This window comes from Haliotis asinina, chromosome 10 (assembly GCF_037392515.1).
Source record: "Haliotis asinina isolate JCU_RB_2024 chromosome 10, JCU_Hal_asi_v2, whole genome shotgun sequence".
Taxonomy (NCBI): domain Eukaryota; kingdom Metazoa; phylum Mollusca; class Gastropoda; order Lepetellida; family Haliotidae; genus Haliotis; species Haliotis asinina.
The window spans coordinates 12,652,132-12,671,142 of NC_090289.1; the positions used below are offsets into that span (position 1 = coordinate 12,652,132).

Genomic DNA, 19,011 nt, shown 5'->3' on the forward strand with positions numbered 1-19,011 from the left:
TGATGAATCTTTGCCTCATTCAACATTCAGCATTTTATGTATTTAAAATGTCTTTGTATGTAAGATTTATAGTGTACATAATTTGATCTGTATATAGAAAGGTGTTCTACCTCAGTGAATGTGATACGAATTTGTCTTGTCAGTATTTTTTTAGCATGTCCCTTCAAAAAAAGGAAACTAACTATTTTATCGATATTTAACTATTTTTAGGACTACTGTTTATATAATGGTTGCTAACCAACTAAGTAAATGACAATTTGCATATCTAATCCTATTTAGTAGTAGCAGTACAAAGGAGACTTAACGACAAAACAACCTTCATGGAAGCTGTATTGACAATTACTTTAGCAAGGTTTCCACATACTATATTTGCCATATTAATGGCTGGGCTTGAATAATAACTCATTAGCACCTGAACAAAACTGTTACTCCATTAGCTCTAAATGGGTGCCAAGTAACTCTTAAAGAATAGTTAGTAAAACTGAAACTCCTCCATGTTTTAATATGCCTCACATTTTCAATTTGCCTTAGTGCTCTTATGACAGTAATTACGGTTGATGTCTTATTTTGTTTGACTAATGTTCTGAATATGGTGCATTTGTGATAGCATTTTTTTCGCAGCCCAAGAATAAAAAAATCATAAGTTTATTACTTTGTTTGACTTTTTTGTGAATTGACCATTTTCAGAACCTGGAGACAGTTCTTATTTTGTCAAAGCCTGGTCACCTGTTTAAGTCTTCTCCCTTACACCCAGGCTGGTTCTGTTCACTCCCAAAACATCATTGTAATTTATTAACTAATAGCAGTACCAGGTAAAAATAATTGTGGAGATAGTGTCCACTTGAAAATTAAAAGGTTTAGTACATTGCAAAATAGTCTATTCTGTTTATATATGTCTATTTGCAAATTTGCATGGAAATTTAGTTCCAAGCATCACTTACACACCACTCTGTCTATTTTTAGTGTAAAACATGAGCGCTTGTGAGTACATAGGTCTGCAATGATTCAGATTCATAGAAAATCTGACGTCTTGGTTTCGATAACTCGATAACCATTATCACAATTTTGATTCAATATTTGAATACCTTTTTGAATTGTGACCACATAGCCACAACAATATTTTGACTCCAACTCAATAAGTTTCGAGCTCTGAAATAAGGCAAAACGTGATTGGTTGCTAATTATCCAGTGTGTACTGAGACATTGCAAGGATGACGATGGATTTCGCTCAGAAAAAAGACTGAACTAAATGAAATCTGATGCTTTTAATGATATGAAGAATCAAATGGAAAATGACTGAATCAAGGCCCCAATACTGAAAATCGAATGTGTGTGAACCATTGCAGTGCTAGTGATTCATGGATTTTTAATACCTGTATGGTCATACATTTTATCACTATATTAATGTAGAAATGTTGCAGATTCTCCAGGACAGTATTTTCCAGCTAGCAAAAAGCAGATTCTGAACGGTGACAGAACAAAGTTCTGATCCACCTGCAACAATTTGAACTTACGAAGTGAAAGTACTGTTTTGTGATACAAATCACATCCATTTCATTAGCTGACTTATCATAGCTCAGTCTCTCTGTATCATCCATCATTACACTCCAGGCAGAACCATCCTCCAACCCCAACCTATGCATGTTGTTATAGGTGACCAACAGAAACAGGTTGGTCAGCATAGGTCCATCCTCATGATGTGGACCACAGGATTGTCTGGTCCATACAGTCATCCAGTTGTATAGCTGGAATACTGCTATCAAACAACAATCAACCACTTGTCCACGTGTACATCAAATCCTAAGTTGGTTCTTTTATGCTCTTCAGTATCTACTTTTGATTCTAGAGGACTTCTGCTTATCTCAAACACACAAACTGTTTCTTTCATAGTTTGTTTCCTGAAGTTAGTGATGTATTTATTGCCATTTTGCGTTATTTGAGGGTACCAAGATAAAACAGTCTAAGTAAACTTAGCCTCAGTACTTTTCATCACACTCCACTACTGAGTCCAACAAAAACCTTATGGGAGGTTGTGTCAGGTAACCTTTGAGATTGACCAATCAGAACACAGCTTATCAATTCAGGAAAGTGGACATTCGCATATACCTTTGGAACTTTTTATCTTGAAAAGGTTCGTACCCAAACGATTCCGAATGCTATGGTAACCATGTCAACAGAAACCCCAAAGCGTACATACTGCAGGTCAAATAACTGTTTTATATGCGGATTTTTGTTTGTGGGGAGATCTGTCAGTGATCTGAATATTTTGAAACTCCCTCCGATCCCTAAATAGTATCCATTGTCTAATTGGTCCAATCTATTTAACCGTCTCTCGTTCGATTGGAAGGTCACTGGTCGCTCAAAGGTTACCTGATGCAACCTTCTACTAGGTTTCGTTAGACTCAGTGGTGGGGTGTAAAGTTTACTTAGACTGCAAGATAGAAAGTCAAAACAGGGATCATGAGGCTGGAATATGGCCTAAAACAGTTTGCTTGAGCTTGACAGATAATATGTAGAAAAATAAAACATAAAAACAGTTGCATTTTTATAACTGTCCAGCTGAGGCTGACCAGTTTTGGGACACCTCTCGTAGACAAGCGGATCCCATAGTGCAGCAAGATGCCCTCAATCTTGCTTCTGGGACTAGTAGCAGTTGTATTAACAGAAGTTCCGATGACACTGGCTCCTTTTCAGTGAGCAAAGCTGAGGAAGCAAACAATTGATGGGATCTGTTTTTTGCTGTTTGTTCACATGCGATACTTAAGATTCATAATGTGAATAGTTCAGAATCAGAAAATTACATGCACGCACAAACATGTTCATCATCATCATCATCATCATCATCATCATCATCATCTCAAATTGATTCAAAGTTAAAAACGACATAACAATTAACATCAGAAGTGCATACAATAACAACAACTGTATAACGTCAAAAAGAAGACACCATAATTTGTTTGACACTGGCCTCTAACTGGTATATGCTCTGATAAAAATTTGAAACCAGGAAATTGAAACTTATGGTTCCTTAAACTGTGACTGCAGAATACAGGATTGATTGAGGTAGTATGTTGCCATGGAACAATCAATGGTTCAACAAATGTCTTTAATGACATGACATCTAACAGGAAACATGGCAGTAATCTCATTTGAATTAATAGTAAACTACACACAATCAGGTGCTGCAGCTTGTTTGATTTATTGATGGTCAACGGTCAACCTTGTGTACAAAGCTAAGACCTGGGATCAAAATTGAGATCTTGATAAAATTTGACAAAGCAATACAGAACTACCTCATCCATAGTGTTTCTGATTTCAAAATTAACCTTATCATTTGACGTCTGCTCTGACCAGAAGTCTACCCTCAGTAGGTCCCCGAGACTGCATTCCTTAATGTAACCCACCTCGGCAACCTTCACAGGTCGATATAGTTCTAGAACATTGGCGGTCTTGTCTCTGTCATGTTTAAACCCAGCAAAAGCTTCCAGGCAAAACTTCAGATAACTTGTCCAGTTTACATGTAAATACGTATCCGTATCACTTGGCTGTACTGTCAGTGAATATGAGCTGATCTCTGATTGGCTTGGACGTGGAACTGGTTCTACGCGAAGTGCACTTCCTGTCAAGTTGATCTTGGAATACTTTTCCTTCCACCAATCAGGATGAGCTGCAGGACGATGGGTTTCCTTGGAAACTGAAACTGTTTGTTGTTGACAGCTTGCCAGAAGCAGACCAGTTTTGGATTCAGTAATTTTTGTTTCTAGGTTTATAGAAGATTTACCATAGTATAGGAGTTTCTTATTCAACTGGAGGGGACTTTTAGCCACGGAATAACTATACATCTCTGGACGGATATCCAGCCTTGCAGATGCGATGAATGCCAAGTACTGCTCATAGAGAGTGTGGAAGTTAAGGTAGGAACGGTCATCGTGAGGAATGGTGTTGAAACTCATTGCTCGTCCAGAATCCACAAGGTTCAGCACATGCCATGGCTTCACATGGGCTGAAATGTCAACATGTTGAAATATTCCAGATTACAGGAAATCAATGAATTCCCGATTTTTTAATTTCAGTAGTTCTGGTACAAGCTTGATATTGCTACACACAAATTTACAGTTGGTGAGGTTCTTTAATCATTCTGACAGTTTGGGTTTTTTTGTCGTTGTTCAAAACCACCTCAGCAAAATTCCAGCTATACAACACTAATCTCAGGGCTCACACATGCTTGATATGCCTGAAATTTGATCCTACCCCAAAAAGACCATAACTTTAGCACAACTTGTCAAGATCTTGCAGGAAACTACAAAATACCTTGGAATGTGTTTTAATTAATCTCCACTGCAAAGCAAAAGTTTCTCATTACAGTGATGTAGTTATTTTTCATGGAAGTCCAGTCCTAGATTCAACCAACTTCATGTTTATTCATTGATGTATTTGATGTTTTCACACAGTCTGGAAATTATTGGGCTTTCAGTGTTTGCCTTGGCACAGAAAACCTGCATATTTGATGCACAAATTATCTCAACTATGTAGTGAATTTAAAAGTATGCATCATTGCTGATGCAATACTACTGGGACCTATGTTTAGACAATCTGAGCTTGAAATTTGCTATTGTCTAAAACCACTTTATTGTTTGCCAGTTAACTACTCAGTGCTGATTAAACACCTGACCTGTTTTACTTTGTTATTAAACAATCACAGTTGATGTCTTGATGAAAGTTCCATACTCCCCAAAACCTATCCACGAGTCCCTCTCACGACACCAGGGAGTCATGATGATGCCTAAACATTCATGTCTAGGGCAAAGACTGTTCCTTGAAAGGTTCTAAAAGGTCAGAATGTGAAGACTTGTAATCGTATGTACCCTCCCTGGGTCTGTAAATAACAAAATCTGGGCCAGCCAATTCTGTGACTGACTTCATGAACAACAAGAACTAAGTCACTCATTTAGATCAAATATATTTGGATATACAAACTTTGAGTTGCTTCAACAAACCCAAGTTGCTGGCAATATTAAATTATTCTAATGGTGAGCTTCATGAGGAAAATCAATAAAGATCTTTTTCTATCTAACATGAATTAATTCAACAAGAAAGTACATGAATTCTCTTCGTAATTCATGTTTGCACTTTTCAACATGATCAGTTCAGGGTCAGTGAAATAATCAGGATTTAGCTATCACCTGTTCATCCTTGGAAAAGGGAGGTTGGGCAGACTGGTGGTTAAAATGTTTGTTTTTCCAGATGCAGTTATTTCATTTCATAAATTCACATACAATAATTGTCATACAATAATGCAGGGGTGGTGAAGTAGCCTGGTGGTTTGAGCGTCCATTCATCATGCAAGTTTATAGTCACAGCGACAGTATTTCATCCACACCTCCATCACGCCAAAGACAGTGGGTCAATTCCCCAAGGGCACAACATGCTGGAATAAACTTTTTGGAATTTACTTTTGTATGCAGTAACAGCTTCCCTGGTTCATTGACTCCAGGCTATACAAAACACAGCTACCGGGAAAATAACTCGTCCATGAAGAGACCACATCACCCCTAGGTTAAGACAACTCCATTGGTTAATGGCTATATGTTGTAAGACCCATAAAATTCAAGATGCTCACCATCATCTTCAAGTGACTTAGACCAACACTATTTCAATGCACTTGTCACCCCTTCTAAATAACCATAGACCAGCAAGAACTCTTAGATCACAAGATAAGATCTGTTTATCAGCAGACCATCCAGAACCAAATACAGGGACCACTGCTTTGAACGTGCAGTTCATATGCTATGAAACAACCTCCCTATGTTGCAAAAATCTGCTCCAAGTTTAGAAACATCTGAAGACATGTCTGTTTGAAATGAAATAGACTGAACAGTACAAGTGCCTGTGAATAGTCTAGCTGGAATTCAGTGCTATAAAAGTGGATTATCAAAAGCAGGGTAAAACCAAACTCATTCACTATTCAGCACATGCCTCACATTCCAAACATGAACAATGATTCTTGAATATTTGAAGGTCAAGTAAAATTCTTCACTTACCTTTGCCATCAAATGCTTCGTAGGAGATTCCCCCTGGGAGGGACAGAACACACTGATGGGGAGAGGGGAATTCACGCTTCACCCCATGGCCTATCTGCTGGGCAATACTGCAGGAACAAGACAGTAGCTGTTAGAAGTATGATCATTTCTTCTTCATTAAATGAGGGAGAATTTTATTTCACTCATTGGCCTTATGGGCCAGAGTACAAAAAATAGATAATTGATTGTTTGTGCACATACAATACAGATACATAAATATAATGCATCAATATAGCAGTTAAACAGGTAGGTTTCCTGTCAGGTAAATTGCTAAGCTTTTAATAAGATTCATATTTTTTGTACCTAACAACTGCTTTAACTTAAGAGACATATTGTTTTATAATGATAATGTTTTAACTGCACCCAACTTTTATGGTAGTAAGGACATACTTATAGAAAGTCTTCTGTGACATCAAACTGACACTTGCTACATATTGCTATAGTATTGTCTACATTTTCCTTATTGAAACACAACATTATGTTATTAGAAAAGTTAGGAATACAATCAAAGTCACAACCAGATATTTTGAGAATCAGTCCAAGTGTAAATAAAGTATCTTTCAACATCACTTTGATGTAATAGCACATTAACTGAGTTTAGTTAATAACCGTGAACAATTAATGACACAGTGTTGATGCATACGTTGCAAGTTTGTTATCATTAGTAGTTTGTGACTGTACAAATTTCATTTCAAGTGTAACATTGTTACTGCAAATGTGTATAAATAGGGCAAGGGACATAACTCTGTCTCATGGATCAAAGTTCAACCTTCACATCGATCCACTGTGGCTTGTAACGCTAAAACTGCCTTCAAGGTATAGACTGTCACTGACGACGTCTTTACTATATATTTCCCGTCAGTCACAGCATATACCATGGTGGCAGTTTTAGCGTTACAAGCCCCTGCGTGCCAAACTGGCTAACACACTAATTCTTGGATCGAGGTTTCTGAGACTGAATAGAATTTTAGACATTCTCTGTGATTACTCAACCAAGATAGAAAACCCCTTATTAGATTTAACAGAAACCGATCCATGATTTATTTAAGTAGCCCTAACAATTCCTGTTATTTAGTCTTACCGAGAAAAGCATTCGATTATATTTCTGGACGTCATTTCGGGAAGTCGGGTTTTCATTGAGTTCAAAGGGAAGTAACTTCCTTCAATGGTTTTAAAGCGCCCTTAAAATATACCGAGCGCTCCACTGTCGATAGATTTGAGAAGCATACAATTAAGGGACCCCACAAAACAAATTCAGAATTGCAGTAAAATGTTGTGTATTTTATCCAGTCATTTTGTCTCTCGCGGACGTCTGTCTAATCCCCAATTAAGATATGACCCACCATCGGAATTCACAAGTAAATGAGAAAAAATGATTTCCCCTTGTGTCTTGTATGCATGAGCGAGTAAGTGAGTTTATTTAGGTTTATACCGCACTCAACAATATTTTAGCTTTATGACGGTGGTCTGTATATAATCGAGTGTGGACCAGACAATCCAGTGACCAACAGCATGAACATCTATCTACGCAAATGGGACGACGACATATGTGTCAAACAGGTCAACAAGCCTGAACCTTCGCTTCTGTTAGTCGCCCTTTGCGACACGCATGAGTTAATGAAGGTCAGTTCTATCCCGGATCTTCTCGGGTCCTGCATGTATGGAATCGTATTATTGCCTTCCTCTAATTCAATTATCAATTAGAAGAAACTACAATTTACGTAGTGGATACTTTCATCGGCACAGAGGGGACATCATTAGATTATGTTTTCGTATACTCCGAAGATACTTTAGTATATTTTGTTGATGCTTTCCTCGACATAAATGATACCTTATTTCTAGGTTATCATTCACCAGCGTTGATGATCGTTACCTATACAAAGGAGAGACTTCATGAACTCAGAACACACCGTCATGTACGTATGTGATACTTTCATGGACGTACATGATAATTTATTTCTGCATCGAATATACTTTCCTCATCATTCATTAAGATACTGTCATCGACGTAGGTGATACATGTAGTTTCACCTTTCAAAGGAGACTGTACTGTGTAATTATACACTTTGGTTGTTGGTTGTTTAATTCCGCACTGAGCATAAATAACCGAGTCTAGATCCGACAATCCATATATTACACTAATGTAATATTGCCGTAAAAATATTACACTGCGGTATCTTCAACGGGCGAGTAATAATACTTTATCACATTTTTTGTTTGTGGCACATTGTCGCTTTTTTGCTTCATGAAAAATGTGTGTGTATGCACAATAACAGGATTTTAATTGCAGAATATTAATTAGGGGTAAGACAGTACACTCTGACAACAGTGCGGTACAAACGATTTGTCCTTTGGTTCATTTCATATTCTGAGATATGATCTCATGAGGCAAACTTTTCATTGTTTCTTGAAAAATATATTCTTGGTTATTTTGAAAGAACAAAGAAATAGAAATGAAGGTCCTTAAATTTTTGGATAGCATTATTATGGCATACCAAACTGACAGAATACTGTGATATACCATTTCACCCCTTAAAATAATATCAAACTGAAATGTCAAGCTGATGCCATGTTATTCAATTCTACATTTTTTACATTTCAGTGTCCTCTGCCACATGTCCAAGTGGTGAACCCAGTCACACACCACACGTGGGATGAGGGACGGTACACCACATACGATATCATTATACAGGTACATCACAATATTAAACAGTTTTATAGAATCAGAAATTACATGTAGGTTATGTTGCATTGTGTGAATACCAGTAATACATAGCAGTCGTATTATTACTCGTTCTTTGGATTTCATGTAATTTTTGTAAGGTCAGATTTTGTATGTGTGTATTATTATTATTAATTTGTTTTGTTTCAAACTATTCCAGATGTAAATTGTTATTTACACACTGCCACCATATATATGCCACAGGAATATTGCTGAGTGTGGCATTAAACTAAACTCACTCACACAAATATAAATTTTATTCCATAACTATACTCAACCCAGAGTGTACCCTGATCATGATTTCAGACAGCGAACAAAGCCTTCAGTCTACCCAATACAACTGTGAGACGCAGATTTTCTGAGTTTGTCTGGCTCAGGAAACAGTTGAAGTTTCATCACCCAATCAGGTATGTACACAAAATGTCGAAGACATGAGTCTTGGTGGTCTCGGGAGACTTATGAATACTTAATAAAAATATAAAATAATTTAAGTTTGCTTTCCTTTATATTTTTCTTAAATCCTGAAATGGACAACTGATATAAGGAACATATTGTATGCATGTCTGAACAGGAAGTTTCCTTGATCGAAGTATTAATCACTGTCATTTTGAATTGCTGTGTCAACATGAGTTTGGTGGAGGGGTTATGATAACAACCACCCAGTGATCTCTCTCCTTTTTTATACAGTGTAATGTGTTCTTTTAATTTATTCTTATTTCTTTATGTGCAGGACTCCCCCTGATCTTCCACCAAAGAAGTTCTTTCTGCAGAGATTTGATGATGAATTTATCCAGAAGAGACGAGAAGGTCTTGAAAAGTTCCTCAACAGGTATAGATTAAGTCCATTTGTGGACTGCTGAATGTTGTGAGAGTAGATGCCATCTTACCATGCTGAATTGCACTTGTGCACTTGATATTTCTTCTCAGTCTTTCAGGTATCTATCACTTAAAGCACAGGACATCGTTCACCCATAACAATGAAAGACCGCAATAATGCTAAAATATTGCTTAAAGTGATGTAAAATAATACACTTGCCAAGGACACACATCTAGTAAGCCTAAGGAGTATTTTCCCTGCGTTCAGAGCTGGGATATTGGACTGCATATAGTAATACTAATAGTACTGAAATAATATTTATCAAGAAACCTTAGATTTCAAATATATATCATCTAAGTGATTTTCTGATGCAAGTCTAAAATGGTTCTCCATTTTCAGTGTGATTGCTGAGAAGTTGTACCTGTCAGACTCTGTGCTGCACCTGTTCCTCCAAACAAACTTGACAGGAAGTGACATCAGTGACTTCATCTCGGGGAAGCTGACGGAAGAATACATTCAGAGTGTGTGGAAGGCAGGGGGCAAGAAGAAGGAAGAGAAAAAGAAAAGGTGAGAACCATTCTTGAATCTACAAAACAAAATTGTCCTGGTGGTTCTGCTGCTGTTCACAAACAAGTGGAGTGTAACAGCCCTGGTTTGATTCCCATTTCTTGTGCGCCTGTTATTGGTAGCTTCTGGTAGCAGATTGAAACAATACTCAGGTGATTGTTGTGTCACGTTCACTGACTTGATTGATATGTTAGTTGTTTAGATTGATGCTCATGTTGTTCATCACTGGATTGTCTGATACAAAATTTCACAGGCCACATCCATATACTTGTAGTGCAGCGTTAACTTAACTCACTCACTCACTTGCTATCTGCATGATGATGTGATTAATCACGTAAAGCCACTTTACTTTAAAGCTAATGTCCATTTTGTTTACAGTGTCGTTTGTCAATCACAGTTCTCAATCAGCATTCCCAACACATCAGATGACAGTGGTCTTTCAGACAGTGTTTTGTCCTCAGAGAGTTTTGTATCAATAGAAGCCAGTGATGTAAATAGCAGTGGAAATTCTTCCATGAACAGCAGTGTGTCGGAAGAGGATCCAAAGGCAGATAGCCCCAAGCCAAAGGGAGATAAAACAGTTCTGCCAAATGGAAGCTCACATTATCCTGAGTTAAAATGTGTGACATCTCAAGACTTCCCACATTACAGTATAAACAGTCAAGATGGACTATCTGAATAATGATGGCTTTCTATTAGTGTGACTTTCCTTGTATACAGGACCAGCAAGGATCAAGCATTATGTGTCTACATCTACTAGGTGATAGACAAACACTATTGTGATGCAGTTACTGTAAATAATGAGTAAAGTGTCTTCCTAGTCTTGGGAAAATCCCGGTTAAACAAGTCCCCGTGTCTCATATGCTTTATTAATCATGTCATTAACTTCTGTGCCAAAATGTTGTATTTTAATTTGTATTAGCAAAAGAGCAAGCAAAAAGATTATATATGCATTAATGTTGGTAAAAAAGATTTATTGATTTAGCATTTTTACCTTTTCATGTAAAATACAGTTTTAATGTTTTGAAAATATGTCTTATGTTGGGTATAAAAAAGTTTTAATTGACAACAGGTGTCTTAGTTAGGACTGACCCAATTTTAGGAGTCTTGGATTTTACAATTGAAAATAAATTGATTCAGAAAATGGAATCTTAATAGAAAATAATTGTACCTCATTAATACATCCTTTTCTCAAGAGTAGGAAATTGTAGGAAATTATTAAAATATTCCTTTTGGTTACAGTTATCCATATTGATTCCTTTAGGTATAGGAACAAAGTAATTGTTACAAAACAATAGTACCAACTCGTCCAAAGCACTGACATCACCTGTGTCTGTTATGAATGAAATATTGTGTAGATACTTGCAAAACTAAATTTGAGATTAGTTGAATAAGTTAAAATGACACAAATAATTTAAATTTAATTAGCTTATGCAGAGAAAGTTCTGTATCAGTATGTGATATGATGAATCTTTGCCTCATTCAACATTCAGCATTTTATGTATTTAAAATGTCTTTGTATGTAAGATTTATAGTGTACATAATTTGATCTGTATATAGAAAGGTGTTCTACCTCAGTGAATGTGATACGAATTTGTCTTGTCAGTATTTTTTTAGCATGTCCCTTCAAAAAAAGGAAACTAACTATTTTATCGATATTTAACTATTTTTAGGACTACTGTTTATATACTGGTTGCTAACCAACTAAGTAAATGACAATTTGTATATCTAATCCAATTTAGTAGTAGCAGTACAAAGGAGACTTAACGACAAAACAACCTTCATGGAAGCTGTATTGACAATTACTTTAGCAAGGTTTCCACATACTATATTTGCCATATTAATGGCTGGGCTTGAATAATAACTCATTAGCACCTGAACAAAACTGTCACTCCATTAGCTCTAAATGGGTGCCAAGTAACTCTTAAAGAATAGTTAGTAAAACTGAAACTCCTCCATGTTTTAGTATGCCTCACATTTTCAATTTGCCTTAGTGCTCTTATGACAGTAATTACGGTTGATGTCTTATTTTGTTTGGCTAATGTTCTGAATATGGTGCATTTGTGATAGCATTTTTTTCGCAGCCCAAGAATAAAAAAATCATAAGTTTATTACTTTGTTTGACTTTTTTGTGAATTGACCATTTTCAGAACCTGGAGACAGTTCTTATTTTGTCAAAGCCTGGTCACCTGTTTAAGTCTTCTCCCTTACACCCAGGCTGGTTCTGTTCACTCCCAAAACATCATTGTAATTTATTAACTAATAGCAGTACCAGGTAAAAATAATTGTGGAGACAGTGTCCACTTGAAAATTAAAAGGTTTAGTACATTGCAAAATAGTCTATTCTGTTTATATATGTCTATTTGCAAATTTGCATGGAAATTTAGTTCCAAGCATCACTTACACACAACTCTGTCTATTTTTAGTGTAAAACATGAGCGCTTGTGAGTACATAGGTCTGCAATGATTCAGATTCATAGAAAATCTGACGTCTTGGTTTCGATAACTCGATAACCATTATCACAATTTTGATTCAATATTTGAATACCTTTTTGAATTGTGACCACATAGCCACAACAATATTTTGACTCCAACTCAATAAGTTTCGAGCTCTGAAATAAGGCAAAACGTGATTGGTTGCTAATTGTCCAGTGTGTACTGAGACATTGCAAGGATGACGATGGATTTCGCTCAGAAAAAAGACTGAACTAAATGAAATCTGATGCTTTTAATGATATGAAGAATCAAATGGAAAATGACTGAATCAAGGCCCCAATACTGAAAATCGAATATGTGAACCATTGCAGTGCTAGTGATTCATGGATTTTTAATACCTGTATGGTCATACATTTTATCACTATATTGATGTAGAAATGTTGCAGATTCTCCAGCTAGCAAAAAGCAGATTCTGAACGGTGACAGAACAAAGTTCTGATCCACCTGCAACAATTTGAACTTACGAAAAGAAAGTACTGTTTTGTGATACAAATCACATCCATTTCATTAGCTGACTTATCATAGCTCAGTCTCTCTGTATCATCCATCATTACACTCCAGGCAGAACCATCCTCCAACCCCAACCTATGCATGTTGTTATAGGTGACCAACAGAAACAGGTTGGTCAGCATAGGTCCATCCTCATGATGTGGACCACAGGATTGTCTGGTCCATACAGTCATCCAGTTGTATAGCTGGAATACTGCTATCAAACAACAATCAACCACTTGTCCACGTGTACATCAAATCCTAAGTTGGTTCTTTTATGCTCTTCAGTATCTACTTTTGATTCTAGAGGACTTCTGCTTATCTCAAACACACAAACTGTTTCTTTCATAGTTTGTTTCCTGAAGTTAGTGATGTATTTATTGCCATTTTGCGTTATTTGGGGGTACCAAGATAAAACAGTCTAAGTAAACTTAGCCTCAGTACTTTTCATCACACTCCACTACTGAGTCTAACAAAAACCTTATGGGAGGTTGCGTCAGGTAACCTTTGAGATTGACCAATCAGAACACAGCTTATCAATTCAGGAAAGTGGACATTCGCATATACCTTTGGAACTTTTTATCTTGAAAAGGTTCGTACCCAAACGATTCCGAATGCTATGGTAACCATGTCAACAGAAACCCCAAAGCGTACATACTGCAGGTCAAATAACTGTGTTATATGCGGATTTTTGTTTGTGGGGAGATCTGTCAGTGATCTGAATATTTTGAAACTCCCTCCGATCCCTAAATAGTATCCATTGTCTAATTGGTCCAATCTATTTAACCGTCTCTCGTTCGATTGGAAGGTCACTGGTCGCTCAAAGGTTACCTGATGCAACCTTCTACTAGGTTTCGTTAGACTCAGTGGTGGGGTGTAAAGTTTACTTAGACTGCAAGATAGAAAGTCAAAACAGGGATCATGAGGCTGGAATATGGCCTAAAACAGTTTGCTTGAGCTTGACAGATAATATGTAGAAAAATAAAACATAAAAACAGTTGCATTTTTATAACTGTCCAGCTGAGGCTGACCAGTTTTGGGACACCTCTCGTAGACAAGCGGATCCCATAGTGCAGCAAGATGCCCTCAATCTTGCTTCTGGGACTAGTAGCAGTTGTATTAACAGAAGTTCCGATGACACTGGCTCCTTTTCAGTGAGCAAAGCTGAGGAAGCAAACAATTGATGGGATCTGTTTTTTGCTGTTTGTTCACATGCGATACTTAAGATTCATAATGTGAATAGTTCAGAATCAGAAAATTACATGCACGCACAAACATGTTCATCATCATCATCATCATCATCATCATCATCATCTCAAATTGATTCAAAGTTAAAAACGACATAACAATTAACATCAGAAGTGCATACAATAACAACAACTGTATAACGTCAAAAAGAAGACACCATAATTTGTTTGACACTGGCCTCTAACTGGTATATGCTCTGACAAAAATTTGAAACCAGGAAATTGAAACTTATGGTTCCTTAAACTGTGACTGCAGAATACAGGATTGATTGAGGTAGTATGTTGCCATGGAACAATCAATGGTTCAACAAATGTCTGTAATGACATGACATCTAACAGGAAACATGGCAGTAATCTCATTTGAATTAATAGTAAACTACACACAATCAGGTGCTGCAGCTTGTTTGATTTATTGATGGTCAACGGTCAACCTTGTGTACAAAGCTAAGACCTGGGATCAAAATTGAGATCTTGATAAAATTCGACAAAGCAATACAGAACTACCTCATCCATAGTGTTTCTGATTTCAAAATTAACCTTATCATTTGACGTCTGCTCTGACCAGAAGTCTACCCTCAGTAGGTCCCCGAGACTGCATTCCTTAATGTAACCCACCTCGGCGACCTTCACAGGTCGATATAGTTCTAGAACATTGGCAGTCTTGTCTCTGTCATGTTTAAACCCAGCAAAAGCTTCCAGGCAAAACTTCAGATAACTTGTCCAGTTTACATGTAAATACGTATCCGTATCACTTGGCTGTACTGTCAGTGAATATGAGCTGATCTCTGATTGGCTTGGACGTGGAACTGGTTCTACGCGAAGTGCACTTCCTGTCAAGTTGATCTTGGAATACTTTTCCTTCCACCAATCAGGATGAGCTGCAGGACGATGGGTTTCCTTGGAAACTGAAACTGTTTGTTGTTGACAGCTTGCCAGAAGCAGACCAGTTTTGGATTCAGTAATTTTTGTTTCTAGGTTTATAGAAGATTTACCATAGTATAGGAGTTTCTTATTCAACTGGAGGGGACTTTTAGCCACGGAATAACTATACATCTCTGGACGGATATCCAGCCTTGCAGATGCGATGAATGCCAAGTACTGCTCATAGAGAGTGTGGAAGTTAAGGTAGGAACGGTCATCGTGAGGAATGGTGTTGAAACTCATTGCTCGTCCAGAATCCACAAGGTTCAGCACATGCCATGGCTTCACATGGGCTGAAATGTCAACATGTTGAAATATTCCAGATTACAGGAAATCAATGAATTCCCGATTTTTTAATTTCAGTAGTTCTGGTACAAGCTTGATATTGCTACACACAAATTTACAGTTGGTGAGGTTCTTTAATCATTCTGACAGTTTGGTTTTTTTTGTTGTTGTTCAACACCACCTCAGCAAAATTCCAGCTATACAACACTAATCTCAGGGCTCACACATGCTTGATATGCCTGAAATTTGATCCTACCCCAAAAAGACCATAACTTTAGCACAAATTGTCAAGATCTTGCAGGAAACTACAAAATACCTCGGAATGTGTTTTAATTAATCTCCACTACAAAGCAAAAGTTTCCCATTACAGTGATGTAGTTATTTTTCATTGATGTTCAGTCCTAGATTCAACCAACTTCATGTTTATTCATTTATGTATTTGATGTTTCCACACAGTCTGGAAATTATTGGGCCTTCAGTGTTTGCCTTGGCACAGAAAACCTGCATATTTGATGCACAAATTATCTCAAATATGTAGTGAATTTAAAAGTATGCATCATTGCTGATGCAGTACTATGGGGCCCTAAGTTTAGATAATCTGAGCTTGAAATTTGCTATTATTTAAAACTACTTTATTGTTTGCCAGTTAACTACTCAGTGCTTATTAAACACCTGACCTGTTTCACTTTGTTATTAAACAATCACAGTTGATGTCTTGATGAAAGTTCCATACTCCCCAAAACCTATCCACAAGTCCCTCTCATGACACCAGGGAGTCATGATGATGCCTAAACATTCATGTCTAGGGCAAAGACTGTTCCTTGAAAGGTTCTAAAAGGTCAGAATGTGAAGACTTGTAATCTTATGTACCCTCCCTGGGTCTGTAAATAACAAAGTCTGGGCCAGCCAATTCTGTGACTGACTTCATGAACAACAAGAACTAAGTCACTCATTTAGATCAAATATATTTGGATATATCTTCAACAAAATTAAGTTGCTGGCAATATTAAATTATTCTAATGGTGAGCTTCATGAGGAAAATCAATAAAGATCTTTTTCTATCTAACATGAATTAATTCAAAAAGAAAGTACATGAATTCTCTTCGTAATTCATGTTTGCACTTTTCAACATGATCAGTTCAGGCTCAGTGAAATAATCAGGATTTAGCTATCACCTGTTCATCCTTGGAAAAGGGAGGTTGGGCAGACTGGTGGTTAAAATGTTTGTTTTTCCAGATGCAGTTATTTCATTTCATAAATTCACATGTCATACAATAATGCAGGGGTGGTGAAGTAGCCTGGTGGTTTGAGTGTCCATTCATCATGCACGTTTATAGTCACAGAGACAGTATTTCATCCACACCTCCATCACGCCAAAGACAGTGGTTCAATTCCCCATGGGTACAACGTGCTGGAATAAACTTTTTTGAATTTACCTTTGTATGGAGTAACAGCTTCCCTGGTTCATTGACTCCAGGCTATACAAAACACAGCTACCGGGAAAATAACTCGTCCATGAAGAGACCACATCACCCCTAGGTTAAGACAACTCCATTGGTTAATGGCTATATGTTGTAAGACCCATAAAATTCAAGATGCTCACCATCATCTTCAAGTGGCTTAGACCAACACTATTTCAATGCACTTGTCACCCCTTCTAAATAACCATAGACCAGCAAGAACTCTTAGATCACAAGATAAGATCTGTTTATCAGCAGACCATCCAGAACCAAATACAGGGACCACTGCTTTGAACGTGCAGTTCATATGCTATGAAACAACCTCCCTATGTTGCAAAAATCTGCTCCAAGTTTAGAAACATCTGAAGACATGTCTATTTGAAATGAAATAGACTGAACAGTACAAGTGCCTGTGAACAGTCTAGCTGGAATTCAGTGCTATAAAAGTGGATTATCAAAAGCAGGGTAAAACCAAACTCATTCACTATTCAGCACATGCCTCACATTCCAAACATGAACAATGATTCTTGAATATTTGAAGGTCAAGTAACATTCTTCAGTTACCTTTGCCATCAAATGCTTTGTAGGAGATTCCCCCTGGGAGGGACAGAACACACTGATGGGGAGAGGGGAATTCACGCTTCACCCCATGGCCTATCTGCTGGGCAATACTGCAGGAACAAGACAGTAGCTGTTAGAAGTATGATCATTTCTTCTTCATTAAATGAGAGAGAATTTTATTTCACTCATTGGCCTTATGGGCCAGAGTACAAAAAATAGATAATTGATTGTTTGTGCACATACAATACAGATACATAAATATAATGCATCAATATAGCAGTTAAACAGGTAGGTTTCCTGTCAGGTAAATTGCTAAGCTTTTAATAAGATTCATATTTTTTGTACCTAACAACTGCTTTAACTTAAGAGACATATTGTTTTATAATGATATTATGTTTTAACTGCACCCAACTTTGATGGTAGTAAGGACATACTTATAGAAAGTCTTCTGTGACATCAAACTGACACTTGCTACATATTGCTATAGTATTGTCTACATTTTCCTTATTGAAACACAACATTATGTTATTAGAAAAGTTAGGAATACAATCAAAGTCACAACCAGATATTTTGAGAATCAGTCCAAGTGTAAATAAAGTATCTTTCAACATCACTTTGATGTAATAGCACATTAACTGAGTTTAGTTAATAACCGTGAACAATTAATGAGACAGTGTTGATGCATACGTTGCAAGTTTGTTATCATTAGTAGTTTGTGACTGTACAAATTTCATTTCAAGTGTAACATTGTTACTGCAAATGTGTATAAATAGGGCAAGGGACATAACTCTGTCTCATGGATCAAAGTTCAACCTTCACATCGATCCACTGTGGCTTGTAACGCTAAAACTGCCTTCAAGGTATAGACTGTCACTGACGACGTCTTTACTATATATTTCCCGTCAGTCACAGCATATACCATGGTGGCAGTTTTAGCGTTACAAGCCCCTGCGTGCCAAACTGGCTAACACACTAATTCTGGGATCGAGGTTTCTGAGACTGAATAGAATTTTAGACATTCTCTGTGATTACTCAACCAAGATAGAAAACCCCTTATTAGATTTAACAGAAACCGATCCATGATTTATTTAAGTAGCCCTAACAATTCCTGTTATTTAGTCTTACCGAGAAAAGCATTCGATTATATTTCTGGACGTCATTTCGGGAAGTCGGGTTTTCATTGAGTTCAAAGGGAAGTAACATCCTTCAATGGTTTTAAAGCGCCCTTAAAATATACCGAGCGCTCCACTGTCGATAGATTTGAGAAGCACACAATTAAGGGACCCCACAAAACAAATTCAGAATTGCAGTAAAATGTTGTGTATTTTATCCAGTCATTTTGTCTCTCGCGGACGTCTGTCTAATC

The 19,011-nt window shown here is 37.1% G+C and overlaps 3 protein-coding genes across 4 annotated transcripts; 1 reads left to right on the forward strand and 2 right to left on the reverse strand.

Annotated features, from left to right (window-relative positions):
• Positions 1-1,246: 1,246 nt before the first annotated feature.
• On the reverse strand, positions 1,247-7,231 carry LOC137298534 (uncharacterized). Its single transcript, XM_067830833.1, has 3 exons — positions 7,162-7,231; positions 6,042-6,148; positions 1,247-4,003 (listed from the first exon to the last, which is right to left on the reverse strand). Exons 1-3 carry the CDS (start codon positions 7,215-7,217, stop codon positions 3,234-3,236), a joined length of 933 nt encoding a protein of 310 aa, XP_067686934.1. The 5' UTR covers positions 7,218-7,231; the 3' UTR covers positions 1,247-3,233.
• Positions 7,232-7,592: 361 nt separating this feature from the next.
• Positions 7,593-12,295, forward strand: LOC137297884 (sorting nexin-10-like). The gene is made up of 6 exons (XM_067829858.1): positions 7,593-7,703; positions 8,683-8,772; positions 9,109-9,209; positions 9,533-9,631; positions 10,019-10,186; positions 10,565-12,295. Exons 1-6 carry the CDS (start codon positions 7,593-7,595, stop codon positions 10,866-10,868), a joined length of 873 nt encoding a protein of 290 aa, XP_067685959.1. The 3' UTR covers positions 10,869-12,295.
• Positions 12,296-12,895: 600 nt separating this feature from the next.
• On the reverse strand, positions 12,896-18,840 carry LOC137298903 (uncharacterized). 2 transcript variants are annotated; one of them, XM_067831269.1, is made up of 3 exons: positions 18,771-18,840; positions 17,649-17,755; positions 12,896-15,632 (listed from the first exon to the last, which is right to left on the reverse strand). In XM_067831269.1, exons 1-3 carry the CDS (start codon positions 18,824-18,826, stop codon positions 14,863-14,865), a joined length of 933 nt encoding a protein of 310 aa, XP_067687370.1. In that variant the 5' UTR covers positions 18,827-18,840; the 3' UTR covers positions 12,896-14,862. The 2 variants fall into 2 exon arrangements, 1 of the variants encoding a protein (XP_067687370.1); XR_010957768.1 differs by lacking the exon at positions 17,649-17,755 and having other exon boundaries at positions 15,565-15,632; positions 18,771-18,824.
• Positions 18,841-19,011: the final 171 nt, after the last annotated feature.

Bases quoted from the DNA above. Each gene is read 5' to 3' on its own strand.
- LOC137298534 (XM_067830833.1), bottom strand. From the start codon at position 7,217: ATGAAAACCCGACTTCCCGAAATGACGTCCAGAAATATAATCGAATGC. The intron at 6,149-7,161 runs GTAAGACTAAAT...TTGTTCCTGCAG, and splicing joins ATAATCGAATGCTTTTCTCG to TATTGCCCAGCAGATAGGCC. The intron at 4,004-6,041 runs GTAAGTGAAGAA...TTGACATTTCAG, and splicing joins CGAAGCATTTGATGGCAAAG to CCCATGTGAAGCCATGGCAT.
- LOC137297884 (XM_067829858.1), top strand. From the start codon at position 7,593: ATGAACATCTATCTACGCAAATGGGACGACGACATATGTGTCAAACAG. The intron at 8,773-9,108 runs GTACATCACAAT...TCATGATTTCAG, and splicing joins CATACGATATCATTATACAG to ACAGCGAACAAAGCCTTCAG. The intron at 10,187-10,564 runs GTGAGAACCATT...TTTTGTTTACAG, and splicing joins AAGGAAGAGAAAAAGAAAAG to TGTCGTTTGTCAATCACAGT.
- LOC137298903 (XM_067831269.1), bottom strand. From the start codon at position 18,826: ATGAAAACCCGACTTCCCGAAATGACGTCCAGAAATATAATCGAATGC. The intron at 17,756-18,770 runs GTAAGACTAAAT...TTGTTCCTGCAG, and splicing joins ATAATCGAATGCTTTTCTCG to TATTGCCCAGCAGATAGGCC. The intron at 15,633-17,648 runs GTAACTGAAGAA...TTGACATTTCAG, and splicing joins CAAAGCATTTGATGGCAAAG to CCCATGTGAAGCCATGGCAT.